At 39.2% G+C, this 13,062-nt stretch overlaps 1 protein-coding gene and 1 long non-coding RNA gene across 2 annotated transcripts in view; one reads left to right on the forward strand and one right to left on the reverse strand.

The window, feature by feature from the left end:
* Window positions 1-13,062, reverse strand: part of LOC309857724 — a 143,181-nt gene that overhangs the window by 90,839 nt on the left and 39,280 nt on the right. The gene's annotated exons all lie outside the window — the stretch shown is intronic.
* Window positions 1-13,062, forward strand: part of NUP133 (nucleoporin 133) — a 58,768-nt gene that overhangs the window by 11,110 nt on the left and 34,596 nt on the right. Inside the window, exons 8-12 of the mRNA XM_082718881.1 lie at window positions 289-359; window positions 5,498-5,645; window positions 6,710-6,857; window positions 7,955-8,112; window positions 9,054-9,145. Coding sequence (XP_082575007.1) covers window positions 289-359; window positions 5,498-5,645; window positions 6,710-6,857; window positions 7,955-8,112; window positions 9,054-9,145 — 617 coding nt within the window. The remainder of the gene's footprint in view (window positions 1-288; window positions 360-5,497; window positions 5,646-6,709; window positions 6,858-7,954; window positions 8,113-9,053; window positions 9,146-13,062) is intronic.

Consider the following 13,062-nt stretch of genomic DNA (forward strand, 5'->3'; position numbering starts at 1 on the left):
TTCATCTTTGTAATTCACATTTTGATTAGATGAGAATGCTAGTTTCTTTAATTATTTTATTTATTAGAACACATTTCAATGCATTGTAGCTTTTAGTCATCAGATAAGCAGAAGTAGGGAGTTCAAGCCTTAGAAATACTGGAGTTCACTGATTTACTTAGTAGCTTTAAAAATACATATATTATTTATTCAACAACTTTGAACTGTTTAGTAGGTGCTGGGAATACAAAGGTGAAAAGCAATGATCCTTATGCTCATGGAGTTTATGTTATTGGTGTTTTCATATAGGGATCTGAAAGTAACTATGAAGCTATTAAAGAAGGGGTCAACATTCGGTATTTGGATTTGAAGCAAAACTGGTAAGCAATTAGCTTGTCCTCAAGAATACAGGTAGCTATTTGGGAAACTAATGTTTATTGTAAAATGATGATCAGTCTTGCTGTCTGTTCTTCTAATGCTGTTCACATCATACTTTCATACCTTATCGAAAGGCTTTGTGTCCTTTTCTAGAGATGCCGGTTGATTTGAGAAATATAGGCAGTTCTCAGTCCTCACCTGCATATTCTTATGTTAGTTGTCTACCCTAGTTCGAGACTCATCTTTCCTGCTCTTATGGCTGGAGATTCTCTTCACACTAAGAGATGCCCTCCCTGCTGCTGCTGCAGGTCCCCCCTGCTGTCATCCTTCTCTTCTCAGTGGCGATAGCAGCCATTCTTCTGCAGCCCTTTTGCTTTAGTAAGCTTATGTTTGTGGTGATACTGAAGAAGGGAGAGTGGGGTGAGGTTTTGTCTTGGCAGTACAAGTGAGAGCTCACTCGCGGTTTAAATTCACAGTGAATTTCCTCTTAGAGATGGTGTTCTAAGTGGCACTTAAGATCCTAGGTTAGTCTGATAAATCCTAGGTTAGTTATCCTGTGTTATTTAATTTTAATACCAAAGGTTATGTGGAACTTAAAAACCATTTATAACATGGCTTCCATGTTATATATGACTTGTAATTCTTCAAAACACAACATACCAGAAGTTAAGAGCAATTTTTATGTGTTTTAGAGTAATTTATTTATTTATTTATTTTTTAGAAGCATATTTATTTGACAGAGAGAGAGAGATCACAAGTTAGGCAGAGAGGTGGCGGGGGGTGGGGGGAAGAGCAGGCACCCTGCTGAGAAGAGAGCCTGATGTGGGGCTCAATCCCAGGACCCTGAGATCATGACCTGAGCCAAAGGCAGATGCTTTAACCCACTGAGCCACCCAGGCACCCCTAGAGTAATTTATTTAGTAGAACAAATTCTACTTGCTTTTTTGGAAGGATATTGCAGTTCTACTGTATAATTTTTCTTAGGCTCTTGAGAATGTCAGTAAGATCCTTCTTTATAGTTTCTGAAAACCTTACATAAACTATCAAAGAGGTAGAAATAGCACATGTTTAATTTCCACAAGTGGTTTAATTAAATATAGTTTATGTGTTTTCATATATCTTTACCAGACTTTCAGGAATTTAGGACTACTGCTAGGGTGCACCTGGGTGGCTCAGTCGTTAAACATCTGCCTTTGTCTTAGGTCATGATTCCAGGGTCGTAGTAGTAGGATGGAGTCCCGCATCAGGCTCCCTGCTCTGTGGGAAGCCTGCTTCTCCTTTTCCCACTCCTCCTGCTTGTATTCCCTCTCCCACTGTCTCTGTCAAATAAATAAAATCTTAAAAAAAAAAAATTACTGCTGCTGAGACACAGCCCATGTGGTCATACGATGCAGACATTTTTCCACATAGTTTTCAGAACAGAGATGTAGACTGAAAACAGAAGAGAAACATGGCTTAAGAATTTCTGGACTGGGGGGCGCCTGAGTTAAAGCCTCAGTGGGTTAAAGCCTCTGCCTTTGGCTCAGGTCATGATCCCAGGTCCTCTCTGCTCAGCTGGAGGCCTGCTTCCTCCTCGCTGCCTGCCTCTCTGCCTATTTGTGATCTCTGTCTGTCAAACAAACAAATCAAATCTTTAAAAAAAATAAATAAAATAAAAAAGAATTTCTGGACAGGGTCAGAGCCCGGGCTTGTCTCCTTCATTGTTGTCATGCAAGCAAGGTGCTTGTGGGACTTTTAAGACACCGCTCTTTTTCTCCTTCTGGACCGTCTAGTGATCATATGGTGTCTGTATCTGCATACATTCTTTTATTTAAGAATACCGTCCGTCTATTTAAGAATACTGTCCGCATCACTGAGCATCAGTGATGCTCACTGATGCGCTTTGATCTTTTGCTTGTGTTGGCCAGGTTTGTAACCTAGGCATATATTTTCATGGAACAGGCTTGTAAGTTCTTTTACTAGATTATTACACCGAGCTCAGAGAGCCTCATTTTAGATGTGAAATTGGATTTTTTAAGTCTTAAGTGTATTGTTTTGCATATACTTATGTAAAATTTTAACAATAAATTTTTTGTTTTTAAATTTTTTTTTTAAAGATTTTATTTATTTATTTGAGAGAGAGTGAGGGAGAGCATGAGAGGGCAGAAGGTCAGAGGGAGAAGCAGACTCCCTATGGAGCTGGGAGCCCGATGTGGAACTTGATTCAGGGACTCCGGGATCATAACCTCAGCTGAAGGCAGTGGCCTATCCAGCCGAGCCACCCAGGCGCCCTGTTTTTTTAAAAATTTTTAACAATAAATAAAAAATTTATTGTTAAGTTTTTATTGGTTTTCAAAATTTAGAGTATCTACCTATCATCTCTGCTACCTAGAACTGCTTCATGTTTTTTTCAAATGTGAAGATGTTTTTATATAGATGTCAACTAAAACTGTTCTAGCACTACTCTAAGAAGTTCTGTTAGACTGTCTCCATGAATGGTGGAGCCCCTTATCACCCAGTGTACAGTCTCCAGAGTAACTTCAATATGAAGCCTTGTCATAGGTATGACCAACTCTGCCTCCCTCCTTGGTACATTCAAGACCACATTCTCTGGGACCTCAGTTGGTTTCTTTTTTTGGCTGTACTTTTCATCTCTGTGACCTGTTTATTTTATAACTGGAAGTTTATACCTGTTAATCCACTTTATTTTGCCCATCCCCTCAGCCATCTCCCTTCTGGCAACTAAGAGTCTTCTTTTGTTTTTCTGATTGTTTTGTTTTTAAGATTCCACATATAATGGATGTCATATGGTATTTGTCTTGTTGTGTCTGACTTACTTCACTTAGCATAATACTCTAGTTCCATCCATTTTGTCACAGATGGCAAGATCTTAATTCTTTTTCGCTGAGTAGTATTCCTGTGTGTGTGTGTGTTAATTCTTGTCCTTTTTATTTTAGCCATTCTGATAGGTGTGATGTGATATTTCATTGTGATTTTGTGCATTTCCCTGATGATTACTGATGTTGAGCATCTTTTCATGTGTCTCCTAGCCACCTGTATGTCTTCTTTAGAAAAACATCTATTTAGGGCCTCTGCCCATTTTTAAATTGGGTTATTTGGGGGTGGTGGTGGTGTTGTGTAAGTTCTTCATGTTATTTTAGATATTAACCGCTTATCAGATACATCATTTTTGAAATTCCATTCGTTAGGTTGCCTTTTTGTTTTGTTGATCATTTCCTTTGCTGTGCAAAAGCTTTTTATTTTGGTGTAACCCCAGGAGTTTGATTTTGCTTTGGTTTCTCTTGCCTGAGGAGATATATCCATAAATATGTTGTTAAGGCTGATGTCCTAGAGATCACTGCCTGTTTTCTTTTAGGAGTTTGATGGTTTCAGATCTCACATTTAGGTCTTTAGTCCATTAGTTATTTTTATGCATAACGTTCTTTTATATCCTGTATTAGCTCTTTAGGTCACTGCCAGTATATTATAAGTTTGGGCTAGTAATTGTTGGATTCCTTTCAGGAGTCTGAGTAGGAGTGATAAGGGTTCAGGAGTTGGTGAAGATCACAGTGAAAAAAACGAGAGCCATGTTCGGTTTCTCCATTTGAAGTGATGTCATTTAGTCAGTCGCTGGGTTTCATTTTTTTTCTGGTTTCTTGTTTTTAGTTGTCAGTAGGGGGCGCTTGCTCCCTGCCCCCCCAACCCCCCATTAATATTTCTGAGACTTGAATGAAAGTTGCTAATAAATACTACTGAATATTTTGGAGGGCTTGAGATTAGAGACCATGTAATTCTTTGTTGAGGGCAACAATTTTGATAGACTTACAAGAAACATAAGCTTTAAGATAGAAAAAGGTTTGTTTTCACATTGAAATTTCTGTAACTGATTGTTAAAAACAAAATGTTCCTCTGGACCAAAGTAAGCTTTAAAGAACAAATTAGGTCAGGATTTGGCAGCCTTTCTTTGAAGGGCCCACAATGTGGTCTCCACTGCAGCTCCTCTTCTCTGTCAGTGATAGCATGAAAGCATCAACAGACAGTACAGAAATGAGTGGTCAGGGCGGCATTCCAGTAAAGCTTCATTTATAAAAACTCGCTGGGGCACAGTTTGGCCTGAGGGCTATGCTTTGTCGGTCCTGCATTTGATGATTTGTTGATTTTTTTTAAAGTCATTTATTGAGCTATATTTATATACAGTAAAACTCACCTGTTTTAGTGTATAATGAGTTGACAGATGCAGACTCATTTGACCGTGAGACACCATCGTGATATGAAATAGTTCCATCACCCCCCAAACTTCCTTGCATCCCTTTGTAATCAAAGCCTCCTTCAGTCTCAACCCTGGCAACTATTGATATATTTTCAGTCCCTGTTGTTTTGCCTTTTTCTGAATGCCCTGTAAATGGGATCATATAATATAAAGCCTGTTGAGATTGCCTTCTTTCACTTAGCACAATGCATTTGATGTTCATTCAGCAGTTTCTTCCTTTTTACTGAGTACTGGCACACTGTGTAGAATTACCAGGGCTTGAGGTGCCTGGTGGTTCAGTTGGTTAAATGTCCCAACTTTTCATTTCAGCTCAGGTCATGAACTCAGGGTCATGGCACTGAGCCCTGCTTTGGGCTCCTTGCTCAGCTCAGAGTCTGTTTGGGATTCTCTCTCCTCCTCTGCCCCTCTCCCCACTTGCACTCTCTTCTCTCAAAGTCTTGAAAAAAAAAACTACCTGGGGTGCCTGGGTGGTTCAGTTGGTTAAGCATTTACCTTCACCTCAGGTCATAATCCCAGGGTCCTCCATCAGGCTCCCTGCTCAGTGCAGAGCCGGATTCTCCCTCTCCCTCTGCTGCTCCCGCTGCTTGTGTTCTCTCTCTCTCTTTCTCTGCCAAATAAACAAGTAAAATCTTAAAAAAAAAAAAAAAAATTTACCGGGATTTATCTATTCAGCAGTTGAAGGTTATTGGGCTTCCAGTTTTAGGTAATTGTGAATAAAGCCACTATAACTATTTGCACACAGGTTTTTATGTGAACATAAGTTTTTGTTTTTCTTGGGTAAATATCTAGGAGTGGGATCGCTAGGGCATATGGTTAGTATGTGTTTAACTATATAAGAAACTGACAGACTGACTTCCAAGAGGCTGTAGATCTTTCTTTTTCATTGACTAGTGATGGGCTCCTGATTTTGGCAGCCGCATGGCACCCAGCAGACAATCCGTGTCTCATCTATTACTCTCTGATAACAGTAGAAGATAATGGCCACCAAATGTCTGACGCAGTGACTGTGGAGGTCACTCAGTGTAATCCACCTTTTCAGGTAAGGGTTCTATCTATAAAGTGAATTACAGATGACAAGAACGTACTGAGTTGTTTGTCCTAACTGTTGTAGGCTCAGATTCTTTTGAGAGATTTACTTGGAAGGGTTGAGATACTTTTAAATAGCCAGTTTTTAGGCATTGCATTTTGTTTGCCATCTTAGACTCATTACTTTGGACAACCTTAGCTAAAGAGAAATGAGAGTGGAAGCAGCTGATGGCGTGCAGTTGTTTAATGTTGTAAGTATTGTTGAATAATGGTGATGTTCATAAGACAAAGACAAAGCCTTAAATGTAAATTCATTTCATTTAGCCTTATACCGTATAGTATCTAATTTTGTTAAATCCTTATTCTTAATGTGAGTGTAACTAAATACTGTAAGGAAGTCATTTAATTTGTCCTTTTATTTCATACAAACCTTACAGTTCTGATTATGCAAGAAAAACATGCTCAGTGATAAGATTTTTCAGGCAATGGAAAAGAGGCATAAAGAAAACAGTTTCAGAGTACAAACATTATGGAATACCACTTTTTAATGTTTTGTTTATAAAATTACTTCTTTAATAATAAACAGTATATTTAACATTTGCTGATTTCATTTAATTAGGTCATATTCATGTTTCTGCTTCTGATTTTATATGTTATATAACAAATTAATTCAATTTTCATGTGCTTGATATCTTCACAGTGAAGTAAGAACCAAAATGTTCACCAGGGATCACTTACAAAGTATTTGCCAATTTTAAATTAGTAATAAAATAAATCAGTCTTATTTCTTTTCTCATGTTTGTTATAGGCTTTTAGTTAGAATCTTACCATCATGTAATTTTCAAAATTTGCTGATTATTTACAACTCAACAAATGATTTCTCTCTAATTGATGTTTATAAACTTTTATCATATTTTGTAAATCATCCCAAGAGTAGTATTTAGGTTTTGACAAGGACAGTCTGAATTATTGTATCACTTTTATGAGATAGTGTATAAAAATACAAGTTACAAAATTATGCAGGCAAGTATTTTTGTTTTAATTATCATTAAACATAATCTGACATTTAATTTTCAGTCTGAAGACTTGATTATGTGTCGGTTGATGGTCCCAAACTTTTCAAATCAAACTGCCTATCTGTATACTGAAAGTGCTGTCTACGTGTGTGCCACAGGAACTGGGAAGTTTTCTCTTCCTAGGGAGAAAATTGTCTTTAATACACAAGGTACAGTATCAGTTTTAGAAAAGGTGATTAATGACTTGTTAGTCGTTCTTAGCAGTTTTCATTCTCTTTCCATAAGTGTTAAGTATGCTACCCCCAGGTGTTACTGAGACATTCACTACCACAGCAGTAGTAGCTGACGTCACAACCCTACTGAAAAACCAAAAGGGTAGTAAAATTCCCAAACTGTTATATTTTTTGGCAAAAGATAGTAATGTTTTCCCCTATAAGAGGCCAGGAAACCAAGAATTGACACTAAGAGAAGTAACTGCTTATTCCTAGATAGACTAATTTATCCTGAGTTGATTTTTTTTTTTTTAATATTTTATTTATTTGTCAGAGAGAGAGACAGAGCGAGAACAGGCAGACAGAGGTAGAGGGAGAAGCAGGCTCCCTGCCGAGCAAGGAGCCTGATGTTGGACTCAATCCCAGAATGCTGGGATCATGACCTGAGCTGTAGGCAGCCACTTAACCAACTGAGCCACCCAGGAGTCCCCTGAGTTGATGTTCTTTAAGTAAGTTTGTCCAGACTCCTGGCTAAGAAGAATCCCGGGTACTGGACTCACACAGGGGGGCTGGAATGGCGGCCGAGGATGGGGGAGCCAGCCAGGAGTGAATAAAAGCAAAGCAAGCAGTCTAGTCAGGATAAAGAGACTGAGAAGAGGGCAAAATCCAAGTGAGGCAACAAATTGGAACCTAGATTTTTTAGTTTTAACACAAGAGCCTTGACTTTGGGTAGGGAGAATGTTAATAAGGAATTGAGCAAACAGACTTTTTCCCCGTCTCCATTGACCTACTCAATAAAACTCATTCTGAGTTTTGTAGAATGAATAATTTTCTTTTTTGGCTTATCATACCCACTGCTGTCTTGCAAGGTTTGTTTTTGTTGTCCCCAAACCGAATGACACAGAGCCTGTATTTCAAATAACAACAGGTTCCCGACATTTGATCTGGATTTAAAAAGCTGAGTTCAAAGTAGGAAGATTATTGTAAAGGAAAAAAAAATTTCTTGGTGTATCAAGATGATTTTCTGCTTAGGGAGGTAGATTTTAGAAAGCATTTTTTTGTTACGTATGTCTGTGTATTTTTCTTTCTTTTAGGAGATAGTATTTTAGGAGCTGGTTCCTGCGGTGGTTTTCCTATCCTTTTTTCTAGAAACAGTGGGTTGGTGTCTATTACTTCAAGGGAGGGTGTGTCTATATTAGCAGAAGACCTTGAAGATTCCCTAGCATCTTCAGTTGCTGGACCCAGCAATGAGGTAATGTGGTTCCATAAGATTTTAAGATTTTTGTCAGGGTATTTCCCACAAATGTTTTAGAATAACAGTTTTAAAAGAGTTGTGATGAAAACATAATTCTTTTACCTCCTTCATCTCTTCTGTCCTTTCCAGAAGCAGCCTTTTCAGTCTTTTACCTGTTTCTGCTGGTATTTTCTCCATTATTTCTAAGTAATACCATATGTTGCCATCTCTTAGTTCACCAATATTAGACATCTGTTGATTTCCTATTATAGAAGATAAGGATTTAGGATAACTTACTTTGGTTTCCTTGGTTTTAGGAGACCTATCTAGAAAAATGTTGCTGCAGCCAATGTCAGAGAAACTACTGCCTTTGCTCTCTTCAGGTCTCACATTTAGGTCCTTAATCACATTTTGAGGGGTTTTTTTGTGTGTGTAGTGTAAGAAAGGTAAGAAATGGTAGTGTAAGAAATGGTCCAGATGCATTTTGCATGTAGCCGTCCAGTTTTCCCAACACTGTTAAAGAAATGGTCTCTTTTCCACTGCATATTCTTGCCTCCTTTGTTAAAGATTAGTTGATCATATAATTGTGCATTGATTTCTGGGCTCGCTAATCTGTTATGCTGATCTGTGTGTTTTCATGCCAGTACTGTACTGTTTGGATTACTACAGCTTTGTGGTGTAACTTGGTACCTGGGATACCTTTGTGGTATAACTTTATACCTCCTACAGTTTTTTATTTTTCAGGATTTCTTTGGTTATATATATGCCTTTTTGATAAGACTTTAGTCAATCATTTAGTCCATTTTATCTTGTTTTAGTAAATGTCTTAAGTAAACTGCTGGTATAAAGAACATGGTAAACAGCTGTGTGTCTGTGTTGTTGCTGTCTGGTTTTTTTGTCCAAGAATTCAGAATATTTTGATACCTTCACCTCTAAATTAGAGTGTTTTTATTTGACAGAGTATGGTTTTTGAGCCTTCTACAAAGAATGAAACCATAGCCCAGGAGGATAAAACCAAACTGTTAAAAGCTGCTTTTCTGCAATATTGCCGGTATGAAAAGTTTTTTAAATTAGGCCTGTTTAATTTAAGCCTAGGGACACATTTGACTAATATATGCTACTTATTGGTTGACTGGTGGGAGTAAGGTGGAGGAGAGATGCCACCACGGAGAAGATTTTTCTGAGCTTCAGTGCTATTAAAGCTTTGTTAAAAACTTACTTTGAACTTGATAGGCATAAGAGGCTTCCAATTAGTCTAGGAAAAAGCATGGTGTAACATATTCTCTCCACTTAATGGATTAATGCTATTAAAAATGGTGGTCATGAAAGACATTTAGCAAGCGTGTTTTATGTATACTATGAAGGCAAATAAGTTGCATATAGTGGTTTAGATGTTACAGAGAAATTAGATTTCGCCTATTCATTGGGTTTTGTTGCATATAAAATCACCAGAGAACATAGTTGTTTTTTTAATACAGCTCATGATTCTGCAATCTGGCCATTTGGGGTTGGGCATAGGTGGCCATTTTATGGTTCCCATCTGAATTCACTGTCCATGATCAGTGCCAGCCTGGTTAGACTTGCTCACATTTTTAAAAAATATTTTATTTATTTATTTATTTGACACAGAGAGAGAGAGGGGTCACAAGGAGGCAGAGAGGCAGGCAGAGAGAGGGGGAAGCAGAGAGCCTGAGGCGGGGCTGCATCCCAGGACTCTGAGATCATGACCTGAGCCCAAGGCAGAGGCTTAACCCACTGAGCCACCCAGGCGCTCCCATTTCGAGGGCTCTGGCCATCTCTCTGATCCTGTGCCCTCTAATCATCTAGCAGATTAGCCTTGTTTACATATCTCATGTGTGGCAAGGTGTGGCAAGAGATTAAGCCTCAGCGTACAAATGCTTTTCAAATCTTGGCTTGGGTCATATTTGCCAGTATCCTATTGGCCATAGCAAATTACAGGGGCGAGCCCCCCTCCCCCTGCATGGGAGGGTGCCCATAGGGAGTGTGCACATGGGAGGGGAATGATACTCAGTTTGCCACACTTGATGACCTAATACTTCCAGATTCAAGGCAAATTCAGTCATTTGTTTGTCCTAAAGATATATTTTGCATATCATGTACCTTCCTTAAAAGGTATAGTAAATTCACGTTTGAATGAACACTAAGGAAAATTGAGATCTAGCCTTTGTTCTGCCCTTAAATAGCTGCGTGAAACTTTGGACAGATTGCTAACATTTCTGGAATTTTGTTTCTTTCTCTGTAAAGTGTTGAGTGGGGTCGCCATTGGGCTGTCTGAAGGTTCATTAGTTTATCTGGCAGGTCTTTGTTTTGAAGTTATAGTCAGAGTTTACTACCTCTGTATCCCCCAGTTCTCAGCTTGTGATGCCATGGTCTCACCAGTAGTGGTATTTGATGCATAGGAGTTCACTCCCACAGGGGGAATAGCACATAAAGTTTTACAGTTCTGTGCCACTGGGGCCACTGGATGGCTCAGTTGGTTAAGGGTCTCCGTTTGGCTCAGGTAATGATCCCAGGGTCCTGCAATCAAGCCCCATATTGGGCTCCCTGCTCAGGGGGGAGTCTTTTTCTCCCTCTCCCTCTGCTCCTCTCCCTGCTTGTGCACACGCTGTGTGCTCTTTCAAATAAATAAAATCTTAAAAAACACACATAATTCTGTGCCATCAAAATAATCTACTGATCTTAGTTTCTCATCCAGAAGAGGGCACCATTAGACAAGTTTTTTGGTTCTGTTTTTAAAACGTGTTCTTTTAATTTTGCTATGTTGCATGGTGTTTAGTCTTCCTGCCAGGATTTAGATTAAAATACTATGATTGTGTCTTACACAAGCTTGTCCTTTAACAATTTTGACAGACTTGTGGCATCTCAAAATTTAAGATAATGGAGCAGCAAGTCACCATAGTCCTTGTATTAGTTTCTTGGGGCTACTGTAACAAATCACTACAAACTGGGTGATTTCATAAAAATTTATTCTGTCGTGGTTCTGGAGGCCAGAAATCCAAAATCAAGGTATCAGCAGGGCCATGCTCCTTCTGAAAGCTCTAGGGAAGAATCTTTGCTTGCCTCTTTCCTAGCTTCTGATGGTTGCTGGCAATCATCAGCATTCCTTAGCTTGCACGTGGATCACTCCATTTGTTTCCATTACCACATGGCCTTCTTCCCTGGGTGTCTGCCTTTACATGTCCTCCTAATCGCTGGATGTCACTGGATTTAGAGCCCACCCCAATTCAGTATAACTTCACCATAACTTAACTAATTATATATGCAAAAACCTTATTTCCAAATACGGTCGCATTCTGAGGTTCTGGGTGAATGAGGATATGGAGAGATGCTATCCAACCCCATGTAGTCATTTCTAAATGTTCTGTAGGGGAAGATTATTAAGCTCGAAAAGGAATCCCCTGACTTGAAGTTCTAAGGGTATAGTAACCTGAGGAATAGGGTCATGGATCTCTAGCACAGCTGTGCCTTCAACTTACCCCGTGAGGCTAACAAAATCATTTTGGGGTTGGTATGAACCTATTAATAGTCTTAAGGAATTAGATTCTTCACAAATGGAATCATACTTTTAAAGCAGGGTTTTGCTATCTCATCACTGTTGACATTGGAAGCCATACAATGTTCTGCTGTGAGCTATCCTGTGAATTGTAGAATGTGTAGCAGCCACAGCTGGCCTCTTCCTACATGGTGCCAGTAGCACCCTCCCCCAACTTATGACAACCACAATTCTCTTCAGACATTGCCACATGCTCCCTAGCGGCTGAAATGAGTGGATTGCACTCAAAAATGTTCTGTGTTTCGTTTTTTGCTGAGGTTAATATTGCTGTTTCTATGGCATGGTTTCTTTGAAATTAATTTTTACATTATTTTTATTTGCACTTGACTCAATATAAATATAAGATCTTTTGCTCATGACAGTTTTAAGAAACTTACTCTATTAATTAAAATAGTTAATTGTTGATTATCTTGCCTTAGTGAACTTTGTATTCCCATAACCTGTAGCATAACCAGGTTTCCAGCTTCAGCTTGGCCTTAAACACTTTTAGGCAGGTTTTCTGTGTTTCTCTATTCAGGCCCATCTCTTGTTCTACCGAGAGTCCATTTCAATGCTTTTCTAACTCTCCTCAGCCTTTTCCATTTCTCTGCCTCTTCTCCCATACTTAGCAGAGGGCTCAGCCTCCTACTTCACAGATAATAGAAGCCATTAGATAGCAGCTCCCTGGACTTAATACCTACACACTTACTGCACTGCAGCTGCTTTTCCTCTTTCGCTCCCTATAAAGTGGGAAGGATTGCTCTTTCTAAAAAGAATCGCTGTCTTTTTTGTTTGTTTTAAAGATTTCATTTATACATTTAGAGCGTGTGCACATGCAAGCAGAAAGGAGGGGCGGGGGAGGGGAGAAAGAGAGAAAATCTCAAACAGATTCCCCGCTGAGTGCAGGGCCTGACATGGGGCTCAATCCCACAACCCCAAGATCACGACCTGAGCAGAAGTCAAGGTGGGTGCTTAATGGACTGAGACATCCAGGCACCCCTCTTTGTCCTTGTTTTGAATGCCACAGTCTCTTGCTTTTCTTGAGACTATGTTTTGTTATTCCTCTTGTATATCTTTGACCTCTCTTGTGCTGGCTTCTTCTCACCAGCCATTAATCATATTTAATATACCATTTTAAAAAAACCAAGGTTGGGCTCCAGGGTGGCACATTTGGTTAAGCATCTGACTGAGTTTTGGGTCAGGTCATGACCTCAGGGTTCTGATATGGAACCCCCTGTTGAGCTCCATGTTCTGTGCCAAATCTGCTTGGGTTTCTCCCTCTCCTTCTGACCCTCCCCCCCACTGCAATCTCTCTCTCTCTTTCAAATAAATAAATCTTAAAAAAAAAGAAAAGAAAAAGACCAGTCTTTGACTTTGTGTCCCCCTCTGATCTACTACCCCTTTTGTTTGTTCCT

This window comes from Mustela nivalis (genome assembly GCF_964662115.1).
Source record: "Mustela nivalis genome assembly, chromosome: 2".
NCBI classification, from domain to species: domain Eukaryota; kingdom Metazoa; phylum Chordata; class Mammalia; order Carnivora; family Mustelidae; genus Mustela; species Mustela nivalis.